The sequence below is a fragment of the Martes martes genome (genome assembly GCF_963455335.1).
Source record: "Martes martes genome assembly, chromosome: 3".
Taxonomy (NCBI): Eukaryota; Metazoa; Chordata; class Mammalia; order Carnivora; family Mustelidae; genus Martes; species Martes martes.
Genome location: NC_137890.1, coordinates 30,085,872 through 30,113,771, shown reverse-complemented (window position 1 = coordinate 30,113,771; position 27,900 = coordinate 30,085,872). Strand labels below are relative to the sequence as shown.

At 35.3% G+C, this 27,900-nt stretch overlaps 1 protein-coding gene across 2 annotated transcripts in view; it reads right to left on the bottom strand.

Annotated features, from left to right (window-relative positions):
* Positions 1 to 27,900, bottom strand: part of MYCBP2 (MYC binding protein 2) — a 262,432-nt gene that overhangs the window by 100,247 nt on the left and 134,285 nt on the right. For both annotated transcript variants that reach the window (XM_080798126.1, XM_080798127.1), the window contains exons 34-47: positions 27,574 to 27,765; positions 25,327 to 25,533; positions 24,376 to 24,507; positions 22,437 to 22,615; positions 20,196 to 20,338; positions 18,620 to 18,720; positions 17,714 to 17,932; positions 10,673 to 10,898; positions 9,489 to 9,607; positions 8,748 to 8,835; positions 6,322 to 6,371; positions 4,420 to 4,592; positions 3,044 to 3,188; positions 330 to 545 (exon numbers count right to left, since the gene is read on the bottom strand). In XM_080798126.1, the coding sequence (XP_080654252.1) occupies positions 330 to 545; positions 3,044 to 3,188; positions 4,420 to 4,592; positions 6,322 to 6,371; positions 8,748 to 8,835; positions 9,489 to 9,607; positions 10,673 to 10,898; positions 17,714 to 17,932; positions 18,620 to 18,720; positions 20,196 to 20,338; positions 22,437 to 22,615; positions 24,376 to 24,507; positions 25,327 to 25,533; positions 27,574 to 27,765 (2,190 nt within the window). The remainder of the gene's footprint in view (positions 1 to 329; positions 546 to 3,043; positions 3,189 to 4,419; positions 4,593 to 6,321; positions 6,372 to 8,747; positions 8,836 to 9,488; positions 9,608 to 10,672; positions 10,899 to 17,713; positions 17,933 to 18,619; positions 18,721 to 20,195; positions 20,339 to 22,436; positions 22,616 to 24,375; positions 24,508 to 25,326; positions 25,534 to 27,573; positions 27,766 to 27,900) is intronic.

The window sequence follows — 27,900 nt, the reverse complement described above, 5'->3', positions numbered from 1 at the left end:
CTTGAAGGGTTCTAGATCCTAGGTAGGAGAAGTGGTAAATTGAAAATAGACAAATACTTTTGCAGGAAATGAAACTGAGTTTTCAACCATCTCAATCTCTGACTGGATTAACTTGATCTATTACTGGAATCCGCTTTAGGCATCCGCCAAAAAAATAAGTGAAAATCCTCTTTGGAGGAAAATAAATCATCCTAAAAAAAATATTCCAAGTTTGTACCTATCAATAGCTCTTGACCTGTAATTTTGTGTCTGTGTTAGGATCACTGAAATGTCTGTTAAGTGAATAAATGGTGGAAAATAAAACTTTTCTGATGAGTGAAATAAATTACCTTCATCATTGTTATGGCAATATACCGAGCTTCCTTCACTATCATGGGTTCATAGGAAACATCCAGCTTCGGAGATGCCAGCCCGCCAAAGGTCATATCAGTATTGGAAGGCACAGTTGCTACTGCAGGGCTGCCAGGGATCCTTTGAGGTTTTTTCACTTGCTCTTGTTGTAAAGATGTTTTTTTCTGAGAAACAGGAACGGCTTTCACCTCCACCTAATCACATTATAAAAATCAAATACTATTACTATATAATTGTCTATGACACATTTAAAGAAATAATTAACAAGTGTGGACCCACATCTACATAAATTTTATGTGACCACTGGTCCGTCTTGGGCATTCCTTTCAAAGGTTTGAAAAATGACCGCAAGATAATTCCACAATGTGAACCTGTGTAAAAGAGGCCTTGATTTCTGGAACAAATACTCATAGACATCAAAACATAAAATAAAAATAAATGCCACTATTCATAAAGTACAGGACAGCAGAACGAACCTACAGTGAATTCTTGAATTCTTGCAGGGAATAACATTAAATTATTTTATTAGGTAATTCAAGTATACTTTCTCACAATCGCCACATATTTTAAAGCACTAATCTCCATTTTAGCTATATTATTCTGCAGAAGAAAATGTACTCTATTGATAAGACTTAAAAAATAACACATAATAGAAGAATTTGGACTGGCACTATGCCCTGGGAATACTACAAATCCATCTTATATTTAAAAAACATAGAAGTTTAAAGGTATAAAATAAAATTCTTTAGCTTAAATGCATTGCCATCATTAAAAGGTTTAAACTTTAAATATAATAAAAAGAAAAAAGGGGAAAAGATAAAAAGTAAATACTTCCAAATTTAAAGACAACCTGATTTTTAAAATTACAGTCATTGCATTTTTTGGCTGTATACAGCCACATATATACACAAATATACAGCCACATATATTTTGATTAAATCTTTCTTTAAACAACTACATTTACACTAAGTAAATTAGCATCAAAAGTACAATTGCCTATGTACTATGAACCTTGAAGTAAATCACTGAACAATTTTATACTTTAAGAATACTGAGATATTGCAGAATGATAGTTACACTACTTTTTTTTTTTTTTAATAAACTACTCTGTGAGTGAACAGGATTTTGTGGCTTAATAAATTCTAAGCTTCAAACAACCAAATCACTTTGCAACAACAAATCTTTGAGGGGTTGGGAGCAGCTGGGGAACTGCCTATAACAAATTTTCATTCAATACATTTTTTTTTAGAAATATAATAAAAGTTTTAAATGAGAGTTACATTAATTATATCATAATGGATTCATTTAATGCATTACAATATGCTCTAAAATGTTATTATTAATTAACATCTCAGGAAAGACATATTCAAATAACTATATCCATTAACGTAGCACATGACTATTTCCGTTTCCCATTCTTTTATCATCCAAATTCATGTATTTCTAATTTTTTTATTAAGTTTTTTATTCTAATTCCAGTATAGCTAAGATACACTGTTTCAGGTATACAATATAGTGATTCAATAATTCTATACTTTACTCAGTGCTTATCACACTAAAAGTCTACTCCCATCACCTATTTCAGCCATCATCCATCCCCCAATCCCCCTGCCCTCTGGTAACCATTAGTTTGTTCTCCACAGTTAGGAGTCTGTTTCTTGGTTTCTCTTTTCTTCCCTTTGTTTTGTTTTTTACATATCACATATAAGTGAAATTATTTAGTATTTGTCTGTGTCTGACTTATTTCTCTTAGCATTATACTCTCTGGCTCCATGCATGGTGTTGCAAATGGCAAGATTTCATTCTTTTTTGTGGCTGACCAAAATTCCATTGTGTATTTGTGTGTGCCCATATATACCACCTTTTCTTCATCCATTCGTCTGTTGATGGACACTTGTACTGCTTCCATAATTTCACTACTGTAAATAATGCTGCAATAAACACAGAGGTATATGCCCCTTTGAATTAGTGTTTTTGTATTTTGGGGTAAATAACCAGTAGAGTGTGATTACTGGATCACAAGACAATTCTATTTTTAACTTTCTGAGGAACCTCCACCACAAACTTCTAATTTAATATGCATCAATATTATATTTTAAATGTTGTTTCAACAGTACCAAATGCAGAATGTACCTAGTCTTTTAAAATTTAAATTCAACTAATTAACACATAGTGTATTATTAGTTTCAGAGGTAGAGTTCAGTGATTCATCAGTATTATATAATACCCAGTGCTCATTACATCACATACCCTCCTTAATGTCCATCACTCAGTATGTTTGAGTCTTTTAAAAAATACATACAAAGTTTTAAAATGTGTTCTGGGTGTGGTGCATAAACAATGAATTCTGTTACACTGAAAAGAAATTAATAAAAAAATGTGTTCTTTCATTGATTTATTCAATCGCTACATATTAAGGGCCTTCCCTCTACGTGCATATATGGACACTTTCTTGTACTTTCCTTGATCACCATACTTCCTAGCAAAATGTAAGACACAAACGATAAAATATATAACTTGGAAAAGTGTGTACTAATTAATATAAATAAATCATTTAAATAATTTTTTGGCTTCCTCTATAAATATGAAGACAGTACTGCAAATGGACCCTAGCCACTTGTTTTTTCTAAAATTTTATTAGTTAAAATAGTCAGTGCTTTGATGACTATTACTTTAATTCTGATATAATTACCTTCATATTGGGAACATGTACCACATCCCCATATTGGTCTTTTGTTTGCACAGTTATGGTGGTAGGCCAACCACAACGAATATCGTCCTTGTTCAGGATCAGAGATGTTTTCTGAGGATCAGCATAAGAGTCTGGCTGAAGCCATCTGGCAGTGATGAAAAAGCAAGCAAAAAACTAAATATTCATCAGCATCTTCAATGATTAACATGAAATTAAGCCAAATGAATAAAACCTGTTATCAAACAAAATGTTAAAACAATGTCTTCATTTCCAATGCAGTGAAAATCACAAGTGTCTCCCTTGCAAATTGTTAATGACAAATTTGTTAAAAAATATGTCAAAGTACATGAGATTTCTGATGTTTTTATAAATAAAATAGAAATAATTTTAAAATCAGAAAACTTGACATTTTAACATGGATGATATAAAATAACCAAGAAAATGAATTTAGGTTATAGATATTTTAAGTCCTAAGTATACTCATTTTACTGAAGGACATCTGCCTTAATTTGCCAGACTGAAAACCTGGAAAAGAACAGCTCCTCTGTAAAAGCAGTGACAGAAATGGCATTGTACTTGCTTGAGGACAGCTAGGTTAAAGATACACTATCTTCTCTTCACACAATTTTTCAACTATCTTCCCTCACTACCTTCCATGAAAATTCTGTCAAATTTCTATACTCTGGGATATCCATTCTTGAATTCATTGCATGATCTACCTTCAAGTTGTCCTGGGAGATGAGTGATAAGTAATTCTGTTGTGTTACATAAGATTGTCCATAAAGTTAGCAGTGAGGCTGATTTAAACGATTTTGTATTTTCCAGTCACCATTTTGGTTTTTAAAAACCACAGAGGAATCTCTTTTTTTAAAACTAAAACTGGGAAGAAGTTGGACTTCTGTATTTACTAGTAAAATCAAACAAGCTAGGATATTTTTTCTTTTCATTAAAAAAGCAAATAGCAAAAAAATAAATGAGAACTCTACAACCTCAAATTATTTCATTTAAATTCTTAATTTATATTTATATTCTTGGTAGCTTTCAAGAGAAATCTGATTAAAATAAAATATAGTGATAAATTTAAGTTTAGTCTAGATATTACATGTTACTATCGAATATATATACTTCTCAATTATACCATGTGCTCCATCTATTTTTTTAAATAAAAGTTTACCAAGGAAACTTTAATCAACTAACAACAACCATATATTTTAAAAATATTTATCATTTTATACTTCAGCAAGTTCAAAACATATAAACGAGATTACTTAAGGCTGCATTTTAACATCTTAATGACTTTCCTTTTGTTTTTCTTCAGAAATGAAGACAGAGGCAAGCCCTGAAAATCAGGAATTGTAGTGCTTAAAGCATATTACCTTGCAAGCCTGCCACCACTTGATCCTGGAACACAAGCAATAAAATCATCCAGAAAGGATTGTTCATTGCTTTGGATTTGAAGTGGTAAATTTCCTTCAAGTGCCTCTAATATAGTTGGTGAATGAGAAAGAGCTAAACCCTTTCCAAGAATACCAGAATGGGTTTTGCACACCTGTTGGGTAAAAGAGAACAGTTATGTATTTAAAATGTAAAATTTCAATTACACGAGTTTCTTGAACTTACAGAATTTTAGGGAGTCTTTCTGGGATGTATTTTCTCTCCACGCCTTACGGCTCCTTTAGCCTACAAAATAGAAAACCTCCCCAGGCGGGAAAAAGATGGGATAATACTTCCAGCCTCCTTCCTTCCACAAAAACAAGTGACATATCAGAGATATGCATGCTAGCTGAGACAGTGCATCCCTGCCCAGTCTAGCCCTCCCTGTGCTGCATCCCCATCTGTCTGGGCCAGGCCTCCCTCTGCTGGCAGCTGTGGAGTCTCGCACTTTCTGTGTTCCCATTATTAGTATCTTTCATGGTTGGACTATATCTGCTCTCTTAGGTGGGTGGGGACCAAGGTCCTGCCTTGGGCTGAAAGTGGCAGAAGCCTGACTGTGGCTGCACATAAACTCTATTAGCCTGCCAGCAATTGCATTACTGGGTATTTACCCTAAAGATACAAATGAAGTGATCTGAAGGGGTACATGCACCTGAATGTTTGTAGCAGCAACGTCCACAATAGCCAAACTATGGAAAGAACCTAGATGTCCATCAACAGATGAATGGATAAAGATGTGATATATATATATATATATATATATATATATATATATATATATAATGGAATACTAAGCAGCCATCAAAAGAAATGAAATCCTGCCATTTGCAATGATGTGGATGGAACTAGAGGGTATTATGCTGAGCAAAATAAGTCAATCAGAGAAAGACAATTATCATATGATCTCCCTCATATGAAGAATGTGAGAGGCAATGTGGGGGGTTTGGGGTGTTGGGAAGGAAAAAATGAAATAAGATGGGATGGGGAAGGAGACAAATCGTAAGAGACTCTTAATCTCACAAAACAGAGGGTTGCTGGGGGGTGGGGGGGAGGGAGAAGGTGTTTGGGTTATGGACATTGGGGAGGGTGAGTGCTGTGAAGTGTGTAAACCTGGCGATTCACAGACCTGTACCCCTGGGGCTAATAATACATTATATGTTAATAAATTTTTTTTTAAATGCAAAGTGTTTGGAATAGTATTTGATGAGGTCAAGATCAAATAAATGTTTGTTTTTATTACTACTGCTGTGATCAGTTCATCTCGGGAAATAAATAAGATTTAAACCATTAGCTGTAGGTACCTGACTCTATCTCCCAATTAGTTGAATTCTTAGACAAATCATAGGATTTCTCTAAAGTGCAGTTATTGTAAGGTGCAAAAGAGAGTATTGACCTCAAAATGTAAATTCCAAAAGAGATAATATTAAAGATATGATAAACTATAAAGTGCTCTATAGATATTATTTAAATTACTACTACTAATACCCTTTTTCTCTTTTTCTAACTGGTAAATAAAACTTTCAAGATCTAATTTCAATGTCAACAGTTCTGCAAAGTCCTCCCCTATCCCCCAGGCACTGGGTAACTCTTCTTCCAACCCCCCCTTCTGCCCCCCCCCGCCCCCGCCCACAGGATTTATGTCTCCTTTCAGATTTAACAACCACTGTACAGCACAGCAAGAGCTCACTTGGGTTTCTCCCACCAAGAAGTATCTTTATCTGCCAATGAACAGAATCAAGTATTTAATGAAAGTCTTATATTCAAGAAAAATAAGGTTGATCTGAATGAAAATACTCCTTTTAAATTAATGTACAATCTTATCCTTATGATGTTTGGGACAATACCTGCAATGCAGCCTCTTCAAGAATTTCAAGGTCTTCCTCTAATTCATTACCTGTGGTGTGAATGACAAGTTTTACCAACATATATCAATATTTAGTTTAACTTTCTAGTCCTTTGCATTTATTATACCTTTTTCATAATTCTGATATTCTAGACTGAAAACAACTATTATCGTTTTGGATCAGTCTCAGTGCTTTATCTTTTAAAATGTAATTTTCAGTGTGAATATAAGCTATAATTCTCAAGGCAATACTCAAAAATTATCCATTGAGTGATTTGCACAAGATATAGACTATATTTAGGCATATAAATGTGTACTTTTGCATTTAGCCTATTTATAATCCCTTCCTCCCCCAAATAAGGGAACTGATTATTTGGAATCAGAGTCTTTTTATTTTGGTATGTTATAGAAGAGCTATACCTTTAGTAAAAAGAGTCACAGGAAAAAATAAGGTAATAATTGTATCCTCTATTCCTTTTCTCCTTTATTGTTTAATAAAAAACATTACTAAGGTTATACATCTTCAAAAGGACATATTCACATTATCCAGGAGTTGTAGAATGAAAAATTTTTCCATCATCTCCCTTCTGAAGATAAACAGGTCAACAGTTTAAGTATTGTTCAAGAAACTGTATGCAAATAAGTTTATGTGTGTCTACATATATATTTGTCCACACATACACCTATATTCATATATATATATATATATAACACAATGTTCACAAAAATGGGACCAGCTTCTGCAACTTGCTTTTCTCAGTTAATATAGTTTGGAATCTTTCCTGGTCAGGACATAGAGAACTCCTTTTGTTGTTGGTTTTTAACAGCTGGACACATTTCCACTGACAGATGTACCTTGAGTTATTCAACCAGTTTCCAACTGATATTTTGGTTGCTTCCAGGTTTTACAACCATAAGCACTGTTATATTAATCTATCTTACAACACATATTTTTTGAGCATTTGTGCAAGTTAAGCACAACAATTGCTATATCAAAAAGTAGAAGGCATAGAAAATTTGAACAGGTATTAACAAATTTTCTCCAAAGGTTGTACCCATTTTCTTCATATAAATAGAACACAAGATGTCTCGTTTGATTGTACATGTAACAACATTCAGTAGGAGCAGGGGAACCGAGAAGCATGGAAGGGAACAGAGAAGGAAGAAATGAGAAGATGAAGAGAAGGGAAAAAGGAGGATGAACTGGGAAGTGTAGTCTCAGAGGGAGGGGCTATAGATGGACCCCTAGGGATTAGAATTGGGGAAATACAATAGTAATGCCTTTTATTCCCAAACACTGTGAAAATAAATGTTCAATGCCAAGCATCACAGAATCAGTAAAAATTTTTAACTTTAGTTTCACCTTTACCATCCTGATTATAAATCAACTTACATATACAAATTTGTATCATATAAAGAGGTACTACTCCTGCCAGTGCCTCATTTCTCTGCTGTACTTCCCAAGAAAACTCTTCTAAAGAGATATCTATTCAACCTGCACCCCCCCTCTGGCTACCCATTCTCTCACTCTAGTTTAAAGGTCTTCTGTTTCTCTCTTATATTTCTTGTTGAGTATGTAAGTAATCAACTGGTTTCTCCACTCAATGGTAGATTTTAACTGACTTCTCAATTGCATTCAAAAGAATGTCCCCTCTCCTGGTTTTATTCCTACCTCCTCGGCTGCTATACCAGAGTGTTTTTTACACCTCTTTCATCCTGTCTGTCCATTTTTGACACTCTGGCAAGTCCCACCTTTGATCCTGGGGGATCTTCTAGTTCTTATTTGTATTCTCTTCCTAGCCCATCTTTCACATGGTCCATGTCTTTAAATATCAACTGTGTTCAAATTACATTTCCACTGACTTGTCCCCTGAGTGCCAATGAATATTCACCTGCCTACTTGATATGTCCACTAAGATATTTAAGAAATATTTCAAACTTTTGGCTTAATATCATATATACAGTGCTTAATCCAGTGTCTGGCACATAGCATGTACTTACCTAAGGAGGGTTTGTGTGCATGTCTGTGTGCGAATAAAAAAGATCAGAGGACACTTCAGTAAAGAAAACCCAAACTACTAGTGTATTAAATAGTTACTATTCATGAATGTATGTGACTACTGAATTGATTTTCATAATTTATTTCAGAATGTCCTAAATAAGCATATTCTACTCTTGAAATTTAAAAAAAAAATCATAAACACGGGGCGCCTGGGTGGCTCAGTGGGTTAAGCCTCTGCCTTCAGCTCAGGTTATGGTGTCAGGGTCCTGGGATCCAGCCCCGCATTGGGCTCTCTGCTCCGTGGGGAGCCTACTTCCCCCTCTCTCTCTGCCTGCCTCTCTGCCTACTTGCAATCTCTGTCTGTCAAATAAATAAATAAAATCTTAAAAAAAAATCATAAATACCTAGTACTCGATCAGACTTACCAATAGGAAGTGCTAGATCCTTTTTCATCAAAGCTGCGGCACAAACTCCACCAAGATTGGCTAATTCTTTTTCCAACTGAATAACTCCCTGGATAATCATTAAAAAAAAAAAAAAAAAAAAAAAGTCAGCTGCTTTAAAAAAATGTTTGTAGGACAAAGTGCCTGGAAGATAAGGTGGATTATTAATAAAATGTGATTTGCATCCAAGCCTAACTTTTGAGACCAGAAGGAAGAACAGGTCAGCTAGTGGTTAAATTAAGAGTGGAAGAGGGTCAATAATACATCTCCTACATGTTTTAAGGTCCAGGCCTATAGGCTCATCATCCAAAGAACTTATCATTCACTACTTTAAAGTAGCATGATAATTTTTTTCAACTTTTATTGTATGATTTAAAACATTTAGAAGAGATATTCACTTAGTCCCATTGTAAAATCAGGTTCTATTATTTACTCAGAAAGGTACAGCCACCTGAGGGGATTTGAAGCAGGCACAATTATACTTTCTTTAAAGGCTACATCATGTTGCACAGACTCCATTCTCTTCATGTATTAAAAGTAGCAAAAAATAAATAAAAACCAAAAAACCACTACACAAAATTAAACCAGAAGGAATTCTAAATTATACACCCTAACTTAAAATAAATTTCAGAGTTCTTGAATACAGGTAGCAAATACAACTTTAGTTAACAGCAGCCCTCAGAAACACACTCTTAATAGAATGAGAAGATAATTTCTTCTTACCTCATCAGGTCCAGGGCTAAACTCGTATCCAATTGCAAAACATTTAAAACCATAGAAAGAAGCTTTGTCATCTTTCACATAATCTGATGCAGTTTCCAATGAAAAAAGGGCCTCATTTCCTAAGAAAAAAAGCTAACATTGAGTTCAAAATCTGAAACAATTTTATTAAAATTATATAAATATAAAATATAACATTAAAGATATAAAATATCTGTCATCTATCTAAAGATAGGTGGCAATACAAATCAGATACTAAAAAGCCCAGTCTTTTTGGGGTGTTGGGGCTGTTCCTGTATGTGCCGGAATAAGACTGCTAAAAACCACGCTGACCAACAACAGAAACATCCCAAGTGAATTGTTATTATTTTTCTTTATGACCAACCTCTCCACATCAAATGTTCTACCTTTGTTACATGACCATTTTTCAATTACCTGTCAATTACCAGGGTGACCTAGGTTAGTTAGCCTTTTCTGTTTCAGAATGAGCAATCCTCTAACCTGGTCCCTCACAAACAAACAAGGCAGATCAGACCAGAAGACAGAAGCTTCTGAATTAAAACAGGCTGTGAATTTGAGGAATCACAAGAATATTTATGGTTAATTGGTTAAAAACACAACAGACTACATGCAGTTTTAATAACTTACAAACTTTCTTTGAAAGGAGAATACCAGTAATAGCAGTAACAGAAGTGCTGCCTGTCCGTCTCTAACACACACAACCACAAATGCGAACAGACATCCCTCCAAGCCCAAAGAACTGAAAACAATAGCTTTAACATAACTCAGTAGGTTAGGTGGTTGACCAATTCTCCCGAATGGAAAAGAGTCCTAAGTTCTCAATATCTTTCACTTTCTGGGAAAATAAAAGATCAAATCCACTTTTTCTAGAGTTTGTTCCCAATTGTGCAGGTGGCCACTCCTCAGTATTAACTCTGCTTTGGTCAAGCTAATCTTTTTTCAGAAGATCCTCACAACATTCTCTCTTTTAAACCTCAGTCATGCTATATACCCCATACCCAGAGTCTTTTTCAAAAAGTACTCAAGTGCAATCAGATGCATAGCAGGTCTTGAAGAAATCCTTCCAAAAACTGTAAACATCTTCAGTGACGTATCCTTACTAAACATAATTATTATAAATACGTAGATTTTACCATATTAAACATGAAGAGAAAAAAATAACTTACCTGGCAACACTAAAACCATCGTAGGCCACCCAGAGGACCCTGAAAATTTCTTTAATTCTATCCAGGAATTCAGATTTTCATGAACAGATGTCAATTTTGGTCCATATCCTGAATTCTGAACAGTTCTAACAGGAATCAACAAACGAAGGACATCTTCTGACTGTGCAGTTCCACACTGGGGGTCAAACTCGATCGTTATCCACCGTACACATTCCGGGAATGTCACCTGAGATCAAGAGGACATTTTGTTAAGAAGAATTTGATTTTCGTTTTTTCCTATTTTAGAAAAAGGACATATTGTAAAAATGATGCTTTCAACATATGGCAAACTAAATTTAAATTTTAAATTTTAAGTAAGAAATTAATAGAGTAGTTTCAATATGATAAAAAATCATATTAATGTTCAGTATCAGTTGTCCCAACTCCCCACTTGCAATATCTACTGCTTTCTACCTAATACTTGGTTGATACATTAATAGTATTTGTATGTGCATACTGATAATACTTAAATAATATTACAAGGTTGTTTAATTTCTATAAACATTGAGCTAATCTTCTTGTGGAAGTTTATTTGTATAATAAATTTTCCATTTCAGTCAAAATGCATTTAAGGAATATAAGTAGGTAAATGAAAATATAATTTGATGGATAAAATGTAAAGATATATTGATAGAAAGTGAATAAATCATTAAAATCTAAGGTTTTAGTCACTTTCAGATTATCTACTATTCATAGTATGTGCTACAAATGATACTTTTCAGTAACAAAATACTTCAGAACTTCATATATTATGAAAATAAAAAAATATTAACACACAATGAGCGGTGTCTGGGTGGCTCAGTTGGTTAAGCATCTGACTCTTGGTTTCAGCTCACGTCATGATCTCAAGGTTGTGAGATTAAGCCATATGGGAGTCTGCTTCTCTACCTCTGCTCCCCACCATGTGTACCCACAACATGTGCTCTCTTTCTCTAATAAATAAATAAATCTTAAAAAAAAATAAACACATGATGAAAACCTAGATTTTTATGTTTTCCTAACCTAAAGTTTTATTGTAATGTGAGTTTTTCATGACATATAATTACATTATTTTTAAGGCCACTTTTAAGCTTTTGTTACCATCATGGCAGGAAAAATCCTGTCTTAAAAGTCAAATTATAATTAAATAGGACCATGTCAAATAGTAAACTATGAAATAGTTATAGGATATATAAGCCTTAAGAAATTTCCTATGATATTGGTCTAAAAAAATTACCTAGTTTAGACTAAAGCAAAAATTTTTAGTACGGGATTAAAAAAAAAAAATCTCCATTTAGGGGTGCCTGGGTGGCTCAGTGGGTTAAGCCTCTGCCTTCAGCTCAGGTCATGGTCTCAGGGTCTTGGGATGGAGCACTGCATCAGGCTCTCTGCTCAGCAGGGAGCCTGCTCCCCCCTCTCTCTCTGCCTGCCTCTCTGCCTACTTGTGATATCTCTCTGTCAAATAAATAAATAAAATCTTAAAAAAAAATCTCCATTTAAATGAAAAGCTCAACCTTGTTCATAATTACACAAATGCAAATTAAACCACAAGTAAAATACCATTTCTTCCATTTTATTAGAGGTCCAAAATTTAATCATGTACCCTGTTGGAGAGGCTGTGAGAAAACAAGCACTCTCAAACACTGGTGGGGACACAAAATAGTATAGCCTCTACAGAAGGAATTTTCTCAAAATCTAGCAAAGATACATATTCATTCACTTTCTGAATCAGTAACCCCAAATGTATGAAGCATATGGCTCTTCAGTCTATATTTGTTTGACCCAGCAATCTCACTTCTAAGAATTTACTTTGAAGATATATTTCTAAATACATGAATAAACAAACAAGAAAACCCAAACACATACACAAGGTTATTCATTGCAAAAAATTTTGCAAAATACTGTAAATACCCTAAATGCTCATAGACAAGACTGACTGAAAAAGCTATGATATATCTTCACAGTGGAGTACCAACCAGTTTTAAGAAAGAATGAGGATAATTTCTTTAAGTGGATATGGGGAGATTTCTATGCATGTTGTTACATTAAAAAAGTACAAAATAGTATATTTGCTGTGCTATCATTTTTTTTTAGATTTTATTTATTTGCTTTAAATGAGATAGTGAGAGAGAGAGAGCACAGAGGTAGAGGGAGCAGCAGACTCCCCACCAAGCAGAGCGCCCAATATGGAGCTTGATCCCAGGACCCCTGAGATCCTGACTTAAGTTGAAGGCAGACGCTTAACTGACTGAGCCACCCAGGTGCCATGGTGTGCTACCATTTTCCCTTAAAAGAAAAAGAAGTCTACATCTATATCCATCTATTTTTCAAAAAGGAAACAAAGAAACACCAGGATACTCAGGGGAATAAGTGAGGATCAGAGAAGGGAAAAGGAAGGGCCTCATAATTCTGAGCATATTATTTTGTAAAACTTTATTTCTGGTGTCATGTTAACTATTTTACACATTGAAAAAATAAAATTAGGGGCACCTGGGTGCCTCAGTGGGTTAAAGCCTCTGCCTTCCGCTCGGGTCATGATCCCAGGGTCCTCGGATCGAGCCCCGAGTTGGGTTCTCTGCTCGGCAGGGAGCCTGCTTCCCCCTCTCTCTCTGCCTGCCTCTCTCTCTACTTGTGGTCTCTATCAAAATAAAATAAAAATCTATAAGAAATAAAAAATAAAGTTAAATCAAGTAGGATGGGGGAAAACCACAAAAATTAAGCACAAAAAACCAAATAGGGCTATCCTTATAGGAAAGTGATCATAAAGAAACCTGCGCATATAGATGAAAAGAACTACTCCAAGTAATTTCTGAATATAGTATTTCGTTATATAATGTCACTGGGATATATTCTAAAGACAAACATTTTGAAAGGAAATTGCTTAGGAAATCGTTTTTACAGTGACATCTGGATAGGCATAAAGAAAAGACCCCTATGATGTTGACTGGAATTAAAAAGGGGTGCTCAAAAACTGAAAAAAACATAGGAAAAGGACAAAGAATCTAGCTTCAATGAACTTTCACTGGCCAAATCAATGAAAATTTGAGCATCAAAATGAATAATGACAGCAAAGGATTATAACATTAAACAAAAAGAAAATTCTTAAACCTGCATTGATATAAACACGTAACATAACGGATGGATGTTTAAAAGTGCAGGGGATGGGAAAACTGTCTTTTAAAATTGAACACCAAATGAAAGGAATAACAATTAGAAAGCTACTATTTTGAAACTTCTATAGGAACAAGTGATTTGGGTTAAGAATCACCAATAGGTGCTAAAAGTCCTGGGTAAATTTCACCTAGGGAATGATATTTTTTACATAGTCTCTAGCTGTCTACCCATAAACATTTTCTTTCTTTCTTTTTTTTTCCCAAAGATTTTATTATTTGACAGTGAGAGAGAGAGAGAGCACAAACAGGGGGAGTGGCAGAGGGAGAAACAGGCTCCCCGCTGAACATGTCGGGCTCAGCCCCAGGTTCCTGGGATCATGACCTGAGCCAAAGGCAGCTGCTTAACTGACTGAGCCACCCAGGCGCCCCTACCCATAAACATTTTCTTTCAAAGGGAAAAAAGATGCTTTTTTGGTGGAGAAACTTGCCAGATATCCTCTTAATCAAGTGGTAAATACTTCCTGATGGGATGCACTGAAAAGAATACAGCATCACTTATGAAGTGTTGCTGTCCAAAACACTCAACCTGAGTTTAATCATTAGAAAACAATCAATCAAGTCTAAATAAAAGGAAATTTATAAAGCCACTGATTGTATTCTTCATAAATGCCAACGTCCTGAAAGACAAGGAAACCCTGAGGCACTGTTTCAGATCAAACGAGACAGAAAAGACCTCACAAACAAATGCAGTGGATGGGTTTGGCTGGAACCCAGATTTGGGTTTAGAAAAATGCTGTAATGCTGTTGTTGGGGCAACTGGCAAAAATGTTTAGCTTATAATATGATATACTACTACTATTAATTATGATAATATAGCATCAATGTTAAATTCCCTAAATTTGATTGGTGTATTGTTGCTATACAGAAAAATTACTTTTCTTAGGAACAAGGTGACGGGTAATGATGTTTGCAACTTACTCTTAAATGGTTCAGCAGTAGTAAATCCATATAAATAAATACAACAAATGTGGCAAATATTAACTGATGAAGCTGGGTGAAGGGCATATGGGTGATCATTGCACAAATCTTACTCTTTCCTACAGGTTTGAATTTTTTTTTAAGATTTTATTTATTTATTTGACAGAGAGAGATCACAAGCAGGCAGAGAGGCAGGCAGAGAGAGAGGGAAAGCAGGCTCCCTGCTGAGCAGAAAGCCTGATGCAGGGCTAGATCCCACAATCCTGGGATCATGACCTGAGCCAAAGGCAGAGGCTTTAACCCACTGAGTCACCCAGGTGCCCTGAAATTTTTTGAAATAAAAACTTGAAACACACGAAGAATGAATCTAAACAAAGAACTGCATCTGTGTATGTGACTATGCTTAAATGAAAAAGCAATGGAAGGAGAAACTACAAAATTATAATAAAATGAAATGTTACCTATGACAGGAAAGTATGGAACAGAGTGAGGGGACAGAGATAAGAGCTACACTTCTCTGAATACCCTTTGCTTTATAGATTTGGGTTAGGATAGTGTAATTATTTAAGTTGTTATAAAACAAGTTATAAAAAGCAGAATTTAAAACCCTCAAAAAAAGAAAGAAAGAAATGATGCCAAATTTATGTCCAATTAGTGGCATAATCACACAGAGAGGGATTATTCCAACTTACTTTAAAACATAGAAATTGACCATACCCACTTACTTCAAACATCCTAGCTGGGATATACCCAACAGACAAAAGACACACACACACACACACACAGCAAATGAATAACTGATTTTCTAATTCTAATATCCCTAGTGTCATTAGGAATAGGAATCTGGATGTACGACAAAGATTCAAGATAAGGTCCTCTGGACCTTAGTTTGAATTAGTATCATCAGAACAAAGTCAAGGTATTTGATTAAAAAAACATAAACACATAAATTTATCTATACAGAAATATATAGACACATATAAAAATAATATGTACCTTAGTGTATATATACATGAATGTTTATGTGTGACTGTACATACCAATTCTGTGTACTTTAAATATCTAGAAACAATTACCAACCCAAGAGAAATGAGCCAAATTCTTCCTGCCAAATTTTGGCCTTTATTTTTTTTTAAAGATTTTATTTATTTATTTGACAGACAGAGATCATAAATGGGCAGAGAAGCAGGCAGAGAGAGAGGAGGAAGCAGGCTCCCTGCTGAGCAGAGAGCCCGATGCGGCGCTGGATCCCAGGACCCTGGGATCATGACCTGAGCTGAAGGCAGAGGCTTTAAGCCACTGAGCCACCCAGGCGCCCCAAATTTTGGCCTTTAAATACCTATAACCATTAAAAGGAACCAGGGCATTTTGTAAAAATGGGTGACTTTAGATCTAAGGCAAGAGATATAAAAGATGAGCCTAAAATACCTTACACCAGAGAGGAAGGATGCTATGAATGACCACAGGGGGTATGTCTAAAGGATTCAGAAGGCAAGATGAAGAGGCTCCTATCTAACAGAGACATAGGATCCAGTTTCTTAAATAAAATGTAAGGAAACATGGGGTGCCTGGGTGGCTCAGTGGGTTAAGCCGCTGCCTTCGGCTCGGGTCATGATCTCGGGGTCCTGGGATCGAGTCCCGCATCGGGCTCTCTGCTCAGCAGGGAGCCTGCTTCCCTCTTTCTCTCTCTGCCTGCCTCTCTGCCTACTTGTGATCTCTCTCTGTCAAGTAAATAAATAAAATCTTAAAAAAAAATAAATAAATAAATAAAATGTAAGGAAACAAAGAACTGGAGGAGAACCTGTAGATAACAAGAGACTTAAGAGACATAATAAACAATCACAATGTGTGGATCTTATCTAGATTCTAATTCAAGCAATTAAAAAAAATTAAACTCTTATTTGGATCCTAATTCAAATAATTAAAAATGTGCACATGATGACATGAAGGAATGAGCTTTTTTGGTGTAATAATAATATAGTTACTTTTTATGGGTCCTTATATTTAGAAAAGCATAATGAAATATCCACAAATGTGCTTTAAAATAATCTAGAAAGGGACAAAATGGGTGGGGAATAAATTAAACAAGTCTGGCCAAGAGCTGGGTATGGGGATGGGTTAAATGGGTGGTGGGAATTAAGGAGCGCACTTGTGAGCACCGGGTGATGTATGGAAGTGAATCACTGTATTGTACACCTGAAACTAATGTTACACTGTATGTTAACTAACTGGAATTTAAATTAAAACTTAAAAAAAAAAGACTTGGTAACTACTGAATCTGGGATGATGGACAAATGGAGTGACTGTACTAGTTTGTCATTTTATATATTTACCATAGTCTACACAAAAAGCTGAATATTTTACAAGTAAATAAAACGTATAATTAAACTGATGAAGTAGATGAATTCTCTTTTTCCTCCTTAATTTACATGACACAACTTAAAAAGCAAGGAAGGAGGATTCTGGATACTCTACAATAATATTGTATTTATAAATGTTTTATATGGTTTTTGTTTGACATTATCTGTATTAGAGCCCCTTAAATCCTACCTTGGATATACAAATTTTCAGAGCTCAGGTTATGGTATAAATATTATCAGTTCCAAAAATATGATTTTAAATTTTAATGTTTATATCCACTACTATTACAATACATAATATGTTTAACATTATATACTGCATTATACTTATAAAGACATATGAGAACAATTCTCATAAATACCCCGAAACTACATGCTTTAACAATAAAAATTCTGTCTTTAAACCCCTTTGTGTATCTGACAGTGCCTAACCACCTGCTGATTCTATATTTAAATACAAAAAAATTATACTTTTAAACAGAAAATATCCAAACAAAGTATCCTTTAAGACAGCATTATAAAACATCAAACCAAGTTTTACGTTTAAACTCCACCTAGGAACCAGCGCCTACCTTGTAGTGCATCACACATGCCGGCTTATAAGGGTGCTCACTCTCTATGACAGCGTAGTGATTAGAGGTTGTACAAGCAGAGAGGCCTTGCTCAGGCTGGTTTCCTGTGGTGCTATCTGTCGACTGATTGGGATTGAATGCAGGGGGTGCATACTTCTGATTCAAAATGGCAACTGAGGGAAGTAACTGTTGGACAAGACCAAAGACTTCTACAGCCACCTAGTATAAAAAGAAATGATTAAAAGAGATAATAAAGGTAAAAATTGCTTTAAAATTATTAATTACTATAATTATTGGCTACCTTTAATTACCAAGAACATTACTGAGAATTCTTCTAGCTAAGTTTTTATTCAGAGAAATTTGTTCTATGGAAAAAAGATTTACCTTAGATGTTTTAGATCTTACATGATAATAACCTCGTCTATACTTTTAAACACTTTGCCTTTTTGAAATCTGCTGTAAAATGGGTTTTACTCAATATTTAATTATGCCAAAGAATCAATAGTTTATGATTACCTTCATGTCTTGACTATTTCACAGTTGTAAAAGACTCCTATCCTTCTACATTGTTATTCTTATCCAAAAAGAAAGACTTGGCATCAATATCATAAATTAGGAAAATGTATGTTAACTTTAGCTTTCCTTACGTATCATAATTCTAAAGTATATTTCTCATTCCCAAATTCTTCAAATGTAAAGCCAGTAAATAAGCATAGTAATCCGGTAAATAAAACGAAGAACAGTGAGATTTAACTGATAATGTCTACCATTTAACTTGTCTACTTTTGTGTGTTACTTGTAACCCAGGTACCCCAAAGATGAAAGTGTTTATTAAGGATAGATACAAAGTCTAAAAAAAGAGATATTTCAAAACAATATTCAAAATTACAGAATTAAATTACACACCTTGGGAATAGCAGCAGCTACTGGTCCTATGTAGGCTATAATAAGGGGAAGCAGCATGGAAAACAGACTGGAAGAGCTAAGCAGTTCCGGAATGTCATCAGCTAAAAAAGGCATTAAAACTATAGTTAGAAGGTAATTTCATTGTAATGTATATATGCTCTACTAAATCTATATTCTATTCTTTTGAGCAAAATAAAATTATAGTTGACATTGACTGAATGCTTATAAAGGACCTGGCTCTCTTCTAAGGGTTTTATACACGTGAGCCGTATCAATTAATCCTCACAATAAGATACTTTTATAATTTCCGCTTTTTACAAGGGGAAATCAAGGCACATAATGTTAAGTAACTTACCCAAAATCATATACCTGTAAAATGATAAAGCCAGGATTAAAACCTAGAGTAACAGCTATCATTTTAAACCACTATAGCTGATACCACACATGGCTACATGTGTGACATTACACCAATTACTTAACTGGTATGTGCCTCAGTTACTCCTCTGTACAAAAGAATAATAACAGTACTTCCCTCACTGGATGTTATGAAAACTGAGTTAATATATGTAAAATGCTTAGAACAATGCCTGCACATATTAAACACTACAAAAATGCTTACCTTTATTAAGCTATATTGTCTTCTATTTTACCAGAGAAAGCACTTTGTTGATGGACATTTTAATCATTTATCTATGAGCATGGTGCTGGGAAGACTAGTTGAGTCTAGATTGAAAGGACCTTTATATTGAAGGCCACTTATCCCCAAATACTTCTTTCTAGATCTGCTGCTGTGTCACAATAGGATGCACTTATTTAAAAATAATAGTTCCTTAGCCCAACCCAAACCTCTAGTTTGGACAGGCCAAACATTCTTTATTTTAAGAAAGTTTCCCAGGTGATTCACTAGGTGATTCCCAGGTGTGCACTAGGCTCAGGAACAAATGGTCTAGATAACAGTAAGACTGGGTGGGTAGCAATGAATCCTTTTGTAAATGAGCTCTGCTGCCAGTGTGGAGGATGGACAAGGAGTGGGAGAAAGGTGGCAGTGAGATTGCTGGGATGCTATCCATCCATGAGGAAAAGGACACATGCCTGCACCATGGTAGCTTGAACTACAGAAGAACAGACAGGGGAATACCAACTGGAGAGTTGCCAGTGGAAGAACTCCCAGAACTCAAATCAGATAAGTGAGTTTGGGTTACCCAGATCTTTGGATGAATGGTGATACCATTACTGGAAATTGGATACATAGGAAGAAAAACACGCCTGAAAGAGAAAACAAGATGCTTTTCGACTCCCAAAGGAAGGATAAAGTAAAGACTCAGCTTACTGATGAGTTTTTCTCTTACTAGGTTAACTAAGAAAATAACAGGTATCAGCTAACTGCTTTTGAACATCTTAAAAAATCTTGCATATGGAGAGTACAACTGATACAAAATGAATGTATGTGCATGTACAGATCTACCATGAATAAAATACTCTGGGATTCTATAAGATGGTTCTTCTCCCTAACTCTGTGTATAAGCTAGAGAATAAAGAATCTAAAATACGACTATTAAGCAAATAAAAGTCTTACCATCCACAGCAAGAGCTCTGTGCAAGAGGTCTTTTGCAGCTCGAACAACAGTGCTTACCACAGAGAGAGCTCTGCTACAGTTTTTATCTTCTTCATTGGCTTTACTTAGAAGCTGGGATTGTAAATCTCCATCAAATTCACTCCTGTAACAAGAGTAACACATGAGATTTTACAGGGTAGGTAAAACATGATCTAACTCTAGTTATCATATTTACATCAGAGTTCCTCACTTATTTTAAGACAAGACCAAGGAGAGTCTATCTTAGGAAGTGATATTTTAAAAAGGCCTGAATTATGTTTAAAAAAAAAAAAAAGCTGAGGGAAAAGTATTCAGGCAAAAGGAACAGTAAGATAAAGGTTCAGACAAGAACAAGATGAGCAAGTTCAAGGAACAGAGTGACAAGTGTGCCTGGAATGAAAGGAGAATGGAGGGTGACAGATGTCAGATCATGTGAGCTTTGTATGCATCTGTGAGACCGTACATTTCATGCTGGGATGGAAAGCTGAGCAAGGGCAGCACTTGCCCTGATGCACATTTCTGTATGATCCTTCTGCCTGCACTGTGCAGAACTGACTGCAGCAGGATGGCAGCAAAAGGAGGGAGACTGGGTTAGAAGTTGTGATAGTTAGCCAGGGAGCACTAGTGATGGTTTGGATTGAACTGTTAATAATGGGGATTAGAAAAAGTCAGATTTGAAACATTTTACTTTGTTTAATTAATTAATTAATTAGAGAGACACAGAGAGAGTGTGTGCGTGTGCATGGCAGGAGGGAGAAGGGCAGAGGGTGAGGGAGAGAGAGAATCTTAAGCAGGCTTCATGCTGGGTGTGGAGCCTGATGTGGGGCTTGATTGGACAATCCTGAGATTGAACAATCCTGAGCTGAAATCAAGAGTTGGGCCCTTACCCAACTGAGCCACCCAGGCGTCCCTAAATTTAATTAATTTTAAATTTAAAGCTAAGGGTTGGTAAAGCTGGTGGGAAACATAAATATCTAAAACAAGAAGAAATAAAGTCTAGATAGCAGATGCTTCTAAGGGGCTCCCCAGCTTTTTGAAATATATAACTTCTGTGCATGATATGACTTTTTAATGTATGGTTTGAGAAAGAGAATACTATTTGTTATGGTGCTATGTAACAAAAAGTTTTTCACAATTTGGTAAAAGGACTAGAAAACTTGTATCTCAGCAGCAACCCGCCACCAGGAAGCTATTTAACACCTACCATTTCTATTTTATTTCACACGCAGAAAGGCAGGAGAAAATTCTACATCCAGGGGAACGGCTTTATATAAATTGCCAGGCAGTGTTCCCAGATTGTTTATGAAGGAAAGAGAGAAAGCAGCAAGTCTCTGAAAGTGATACACAACCTTGGTGATCTGAGGCTAAGTCAGACGGAGGGTAGATATGGTGAATGATACTTACTGTGTATGACTCCAGCAAACTCACTAAAAGAAAAACTGAGATGTGGTGACAAATGTATATTTAGAAGTTTTTGTTTTTTTTGTTTTTTTTTTTTACCCCAAACTGTTATCCTTCTTTTTATGTACTGGTTACATAAGGAATGGTTAAAGAACACATCATTATGTACTCTAGGGCTCTAAGAACTAGATTTACAGACATCAAAATATACTGCAGACAGGATAATAGGATCAAGGCAACACTAGTACTTGGATAGAGTTGATTTGATCATTAATTTTTGGTATTTTTAAAAAGAAATGAATAAATTCCACTTAAATTTGAAACTGTAGATTCAAACTATAAAAGTGACAACAGAGGGGCACCTGGGTGGCTCAGTGGATTAAGCCTCTGCCTTCGACTTAGGTCATGATCTCAGGGTCCTGGGATTGAGCCCCATATTGGGCTCTCTGCTCAGCAGGGAGCCTGCTTCCCCCCTTCTCTCTGCCAGCCTCTCTGCCTACTTGAGATCTCTGTCTGTCAAATAGATAAATAAAATCTTAAAAAAAAAAAAAAAAGTGACACTAGCACACATGTTCAAGACACAAAATATTTCAAGGATATTAAAGAAATAATGACAACTACGTTTTAAAGCACTTCCCTTTACAATAAACATTGAATTTACACATTAAAATGAGACCTTTTTATATGAATTAGCACAAGTATGTGCAAGGCAGTTACACCGCGTAATTATAACTATGAATTTAGCATTTTTTATCTTGGTAATAAACTGTATGTGTCCTATCACTTAAAAATAGTCCCTTTACTTCTACACACACACTCACCTATAGTAGAGTATCTGTGGAATCTGTCCTCTGGTTTGGTTTGTGCCATTACTACTCAAGCTGCATGTGCTGAATGTGAATGTCACGCCATCAGAGCACTGAACAGTGGTCATTCCTCCATCTCCGTTGGCTGTACGGCTTCCGTAGTTCCTCAAGCGCACAGCATATTTAACATTTTCCTTCAAAATCAAGACATAAAACATGTTTATAATGTACAGAGGATATAAAAAAACTGGGCAAATAAACTGAATTTGTCATTTATAGATGATTTGGTTAAACACATTTGAATGAATCAAACAGGAGGATAAGCAACACTTACTGATGTTTACTATTTAAAGGAAAGTATACTAAGTTTTTCATATGCTTTAATCAAATTATACCTTAAAATGACTTCATGAGGTAAGTACCATTACTATGCCTATTTTACTGATGAGGAATCTGAGGCACAGACAAGTCAAGTAACTCACCCAAAGTCACACAGCTAATAAGTGATGGAACTAGTATTTGAATATAAGTAGTCTGATGCTAGTTCCTGCTCTCAACCACAATGTAAAGCATATTAACCATAACAAAAAGATTTAAAATACATTATCTAATTTTTTTTGATGGGTTTAACTTTTGAAATAATTTCAAATGTGGGAAAAAATAGTGGTGAGTCTACTATATTTTTTTTAAGAGACACTCAAAGATGGAAAGAGTTAGGTGGACAGAAATGGGAAAAAATATTCGTAAGCAAAAGTTGTCCTAAATAAGATGCACTGTGCATAGAAAACATGAGATACAGACATGTATGTCTGTATGATCTATGATATAAACCTCATAGTGAAGATTTTTTGATTTTTTGGTACCTAAACTCTTTTTGTCTCTGATGAACTTACCTTATCCAAAATTCTGCTCTATAATAAAAATAACAATATACAATTGAATTCAGAATTACTCCATTCATAATTAAGGTTAAGTACAATTTCTGTTTTGCTAATTCATTATTTACTGCTAGACAACAAAGTTACATGAATAAACAACTTATATAGAGTAATAGTAACTTAAATTACTATTAACTAATAGTTTATTAAGCCCACTTTTTAAAAAGATTTTATTTATTTGATAGAGAAAGCACGAGAGAGCAAGAGAACACAAGCAGAGGGAGAAGGAGAGGGAGAAGCAGGCTCCCCACTGAGCAGGGAGCCCGATGTGGGGCTCAATCCCAGCACCCTGGGATCATGACCTGAGCTTAAGGCAGAAGCTTAACCAACTGAGCCACCCAGGTACCCCAAGCCCACTTTTTTTTTTTTTTTAAGATTTTTATTTATTTATTTGACAGAGAGAACACAAGTAGGCAGAGAGGCAGGCAGAGAGAGAGGGGGAAGCAGGCTCCCCATCGGGCAGAGAGCCCGATGTGGGACTTGATCCCAGGACCCTGAGATCATGACCTGAGCTGAAGGCAGAGGCTTAACCCACTGAGCCACCCAGGCATTCCCCCAAGCCCACTTTTTAAAAAAGTGAGTTTTGTCACAATGAGAAGGAAAGATAGGAATTCATATTTACTGAGCTTCTATGCTGTGCTAGGCATGGAGACAAGTACTTTATTCCATTATTTAATTTTACCTAAACAACACTACAGTGTAGGTACTATCCTTCCCAATCTATAGACAAGTCCCAGAGTAGCTAAATAATGAAGTTCAACGTCTTAGAGCTACTATGTGGAAGAGCAGGCATCTGAAGCTACTTCTATCTAAGTCTAAAACCTAACAATACTTTCTACTAAACCAGATTTTTAAGAAATTTTTTGCAAAAATAGAATATAAGACAGTACAATATCAGGAGTATAGTAGTGACTCAATAACATTTAAAGCACCACTTTAAGGAACACTTCTCATTACTTTTTAAGTAAGCTACATAATAATACCTCTTATTTACAAAAGAAACATAATGAAATTACCTTTAAAGGAACAACTTTGTCAAGTCTGATTTCAGCTATATCACTGGGTGAATCATCTGTTGTATAGGTTCCTTTGACTAATTCTAGAGATGTCCATCTATGAGAATGAGTCGAATCTCCTGCATGTTCACTCTAATTAAAACAAAACAAAACCCACCATATTCTTAATTTTGTTTTACTGTTTTTAAGCAGTTTATTTTCTTGCATATAAAATTATCCATCAGCATTTCCCCATACATACTGAAGAAAAAATTTTTGGTATGCTAAACTATTCGCTTTTATCTGATTTCCTGAGGACACTAGAACCTAAATCATATAAATGGGCTTTTCTCATCTGATGTCTTAAAGTGATTCCCACTTCTTCATTAGAAGAGTGCAACTCTAACTATAGGACTTAATGAATTAGGGAATTAATTGCTACAAAGAATCAAGATATGGATAGATTTCCATTTATTATTAAATGATTTACATGGTAATTTTCTGTCCCATTTTAATAAAACTTAGTGAAAACTCAGGTTCTTTAAGTAATTTAGAGAATATAGCAAGATAGAGCTTAATCAATCAGTTAGTATATTTACTAAGAATCATCCATGAGCACTCTATGACAAAATTGCTTTAATCACTGATACAGGTAATAGAATTTATCTATCGTTCTCATTTCTTAAAAAACTACAATAGCAAAAAAAAAAATTACACAAAAGTTGTAATCAGGGGCTTAGCTATGTAATTTCTAGTCTTTTCATTTAACATCTCCCCTGGAAGTGCAAAAAATATGAGGCAGAAGTGATCCAGAATGGCACACAAAGCAATCATGCAGGATCACTCTCTTTCAATTTCTTTCACATCTGCCAGGACTATGATTAATCAGCTAACCCCTCAAAGATCTGGGCAGCCTTACTATGATAATGGTAACCCACACAGCAAGATGAACACTGTAAGAGTCGTACTTACGTCATCAACCAATACCTCTAATTCATATTCATGAATTCCACCTCCTCCATAGACAGAAAAACCAACCACAACTATTCCAGGTTTGTCTACTGAAAAACAGATTGCATCAGGGGACCCATTCCCAGTGTTCCAACTTCTTCCTTGACTTGTTTTTGTGAATCGATTAGCACTGGCTTTAACGGAGTGGAGAGAATTAAGTCCATCAACCTAGGAACAAACAAAAGCAAAAGCAATTACATGTCAGCAGTCTATACCTGAGCGTTAATAACACGCCTTTAACAAAACCCCCAAATTTCTAAGAAGTTCAAAAAGATAACCTACATTTAACAAGTGGCTGTAAGCCTTCCTACACATACATTCTATAGAGATTACCCAGCAATAAAACCAGATTTTAAATTTACAAATCATTATCACTTGACAGTATTTTCTTCTCTTAGTCATAGGAGACCATACATTTCACTTAATTTATAATGTCAGAACTATAAACCTGTAAGTAATCACGATCATAACATATGAATGAATTATATCACTCACTTTGAAAAGAGATACCAAAATTTCATCAACATTCTATGGACCAACAGTGTTCAAACCATGAGACATAGGGCTCTAGGGATTCTGCAGAGATGGGTGGTGAACAAAGAAGTGGACTTAAGTTTCCCTTTGTCAGTCAGGCTATCCTATCCCTCCTCTTATCTGGGAGTTCTGAAGACTTTTATTAGCAGAAAATGTTCTATGTCTTAAGTCTGAAAACCACTAATATATATTATGATAACTTGGCTTTCAATATTTGAATATATATACACAAACAAGTACAGCCTCACTAATTACAGACTCAGAGAAGATCAGTGAACTTATTTTGGCTTGAAACTGCTCTTTTTAATTATGGAGCCAGCTTTTGATCTAAATTGGCTGCAGAAATTTGGAAGACCCACAAGAGGAAAAAACTGAAGTTTACGATTCTAGCAAAAATTTTAAACTGCTGTGGGAAAGAAAGAAATATGGATGTCTAAGCCAGGACGTTTGTAAACTTCCAAGTTTGTATATTATGCACCTGCAATTTGGGGCATTCTTTTTCACTAAAAAAAAAGTTAAGTTCATAGGGGAAAACTAGACAGTAACCTTCTGACGGGGAGCTATGTATCACAGGCTTTTTCTTTCAGGATCTGGTATGGAAGGGAAGTATATTATAGGCTGAACGACTAAGTGGGGTAAAGAAAAAGAACCAAATTAAAATTTTCTGACAGGGGGTTCAATGACCTCCTACAGCTAAGTCAAAGCTAACAAAGAAATGAAGGAAGTGCTTCCCAGGGTGAAATACTAAAATATGCGCAGGTACATGTAATCATTCAGAAATCCTAAAGGCTAAACTGTCACTATGAATCAGTAATGAGTACAGACTACATGAATTAATTAACCATAGATTCTAAAATAAATCTGTAAGTAAGAAAAAGCAAAGGCTAGGAATTATAAAAGTAAAAGAGAAAGAATATGTTATTTTGCAAGCAATGGAATACATGCTAGCTATTAAACATTCATTTGAGTGATAGAAGTGATAGAAGGTATTTCACATTAGGACATGATTTCAAAACCAATCTTCTGTCTGCTTTTTTGGGATAAAATTAGAAAACTTCACTAAATTCAGTCAAAACATTTATATAAATTGTACAACAGAGTGAGCAGGGCACTGAAATGGTTAAAAATGTTACTTTACAAAATGTAAAGCCCTTTCAAAGTAGTTCTCCCAAACACAATAATATTTGTTCCTTTTAAAATTTTGGCTGTACAGCAATGTGAGTGTACTGAAGGCCCATTTTACGTACGTTATTTGTCTAGTGTCAGTCAAGTGAGCAGAACTAAGGTCTAATCCTCTTTACCTCCTCCATACCATGTGCTCACTATTAGTAGCCCCATTTCCGTTATGCATTACCCAGGAATGCCAACGATTTTTGCTTCTGTTGCGACATCGCAGTGAGGTTGTGCTATGGAGCATGTAAGGAAAACATATGGTTTGTATTACTGTGACATCCTGGACAAACGTGAGAGAGGGAGCAAGCAAGAACAGAGAAGTAGTATACGGAAGGGAAAAGCAAAGAAACAATTTAGCTTGGAAGGTTTTGTGTTGTTTGAAAGAAAAACAACACAAATGGGATTAAAATTAGTTTCTACAAAGCCAAAATATGTGAAAAAAGAAACTATGTGGAAAGTTTAAACATGTGCTTATTATCCAGTCTCAAAATATAACACTACCTCAGATCCCAGGGCTGATGCTGTCAGTTCACTGACAATACTGGCCAGCAATCCACAGGTGTTGGAAACCAGGTGGGAGGAGAAGAGTTCATTTTCTCGCCTCAGGCTATTCCTGACTGGGAGCACAACAATAACCAGCATTTTCTCCAGAACTTCGCGGAAGCTTGTCATACCCGAGATATTCTCTTCACTCTATGGTACATGAAAAAGAAAAAAGTTCCAGGATATTACTGCTTTATTTTCCTTCATGTGAGTACTCAACTGCAAATCTTTTTCTAGATAACACCCTTAAAATTCAGGCCTGACTCTATGTCTATAAATCCATCC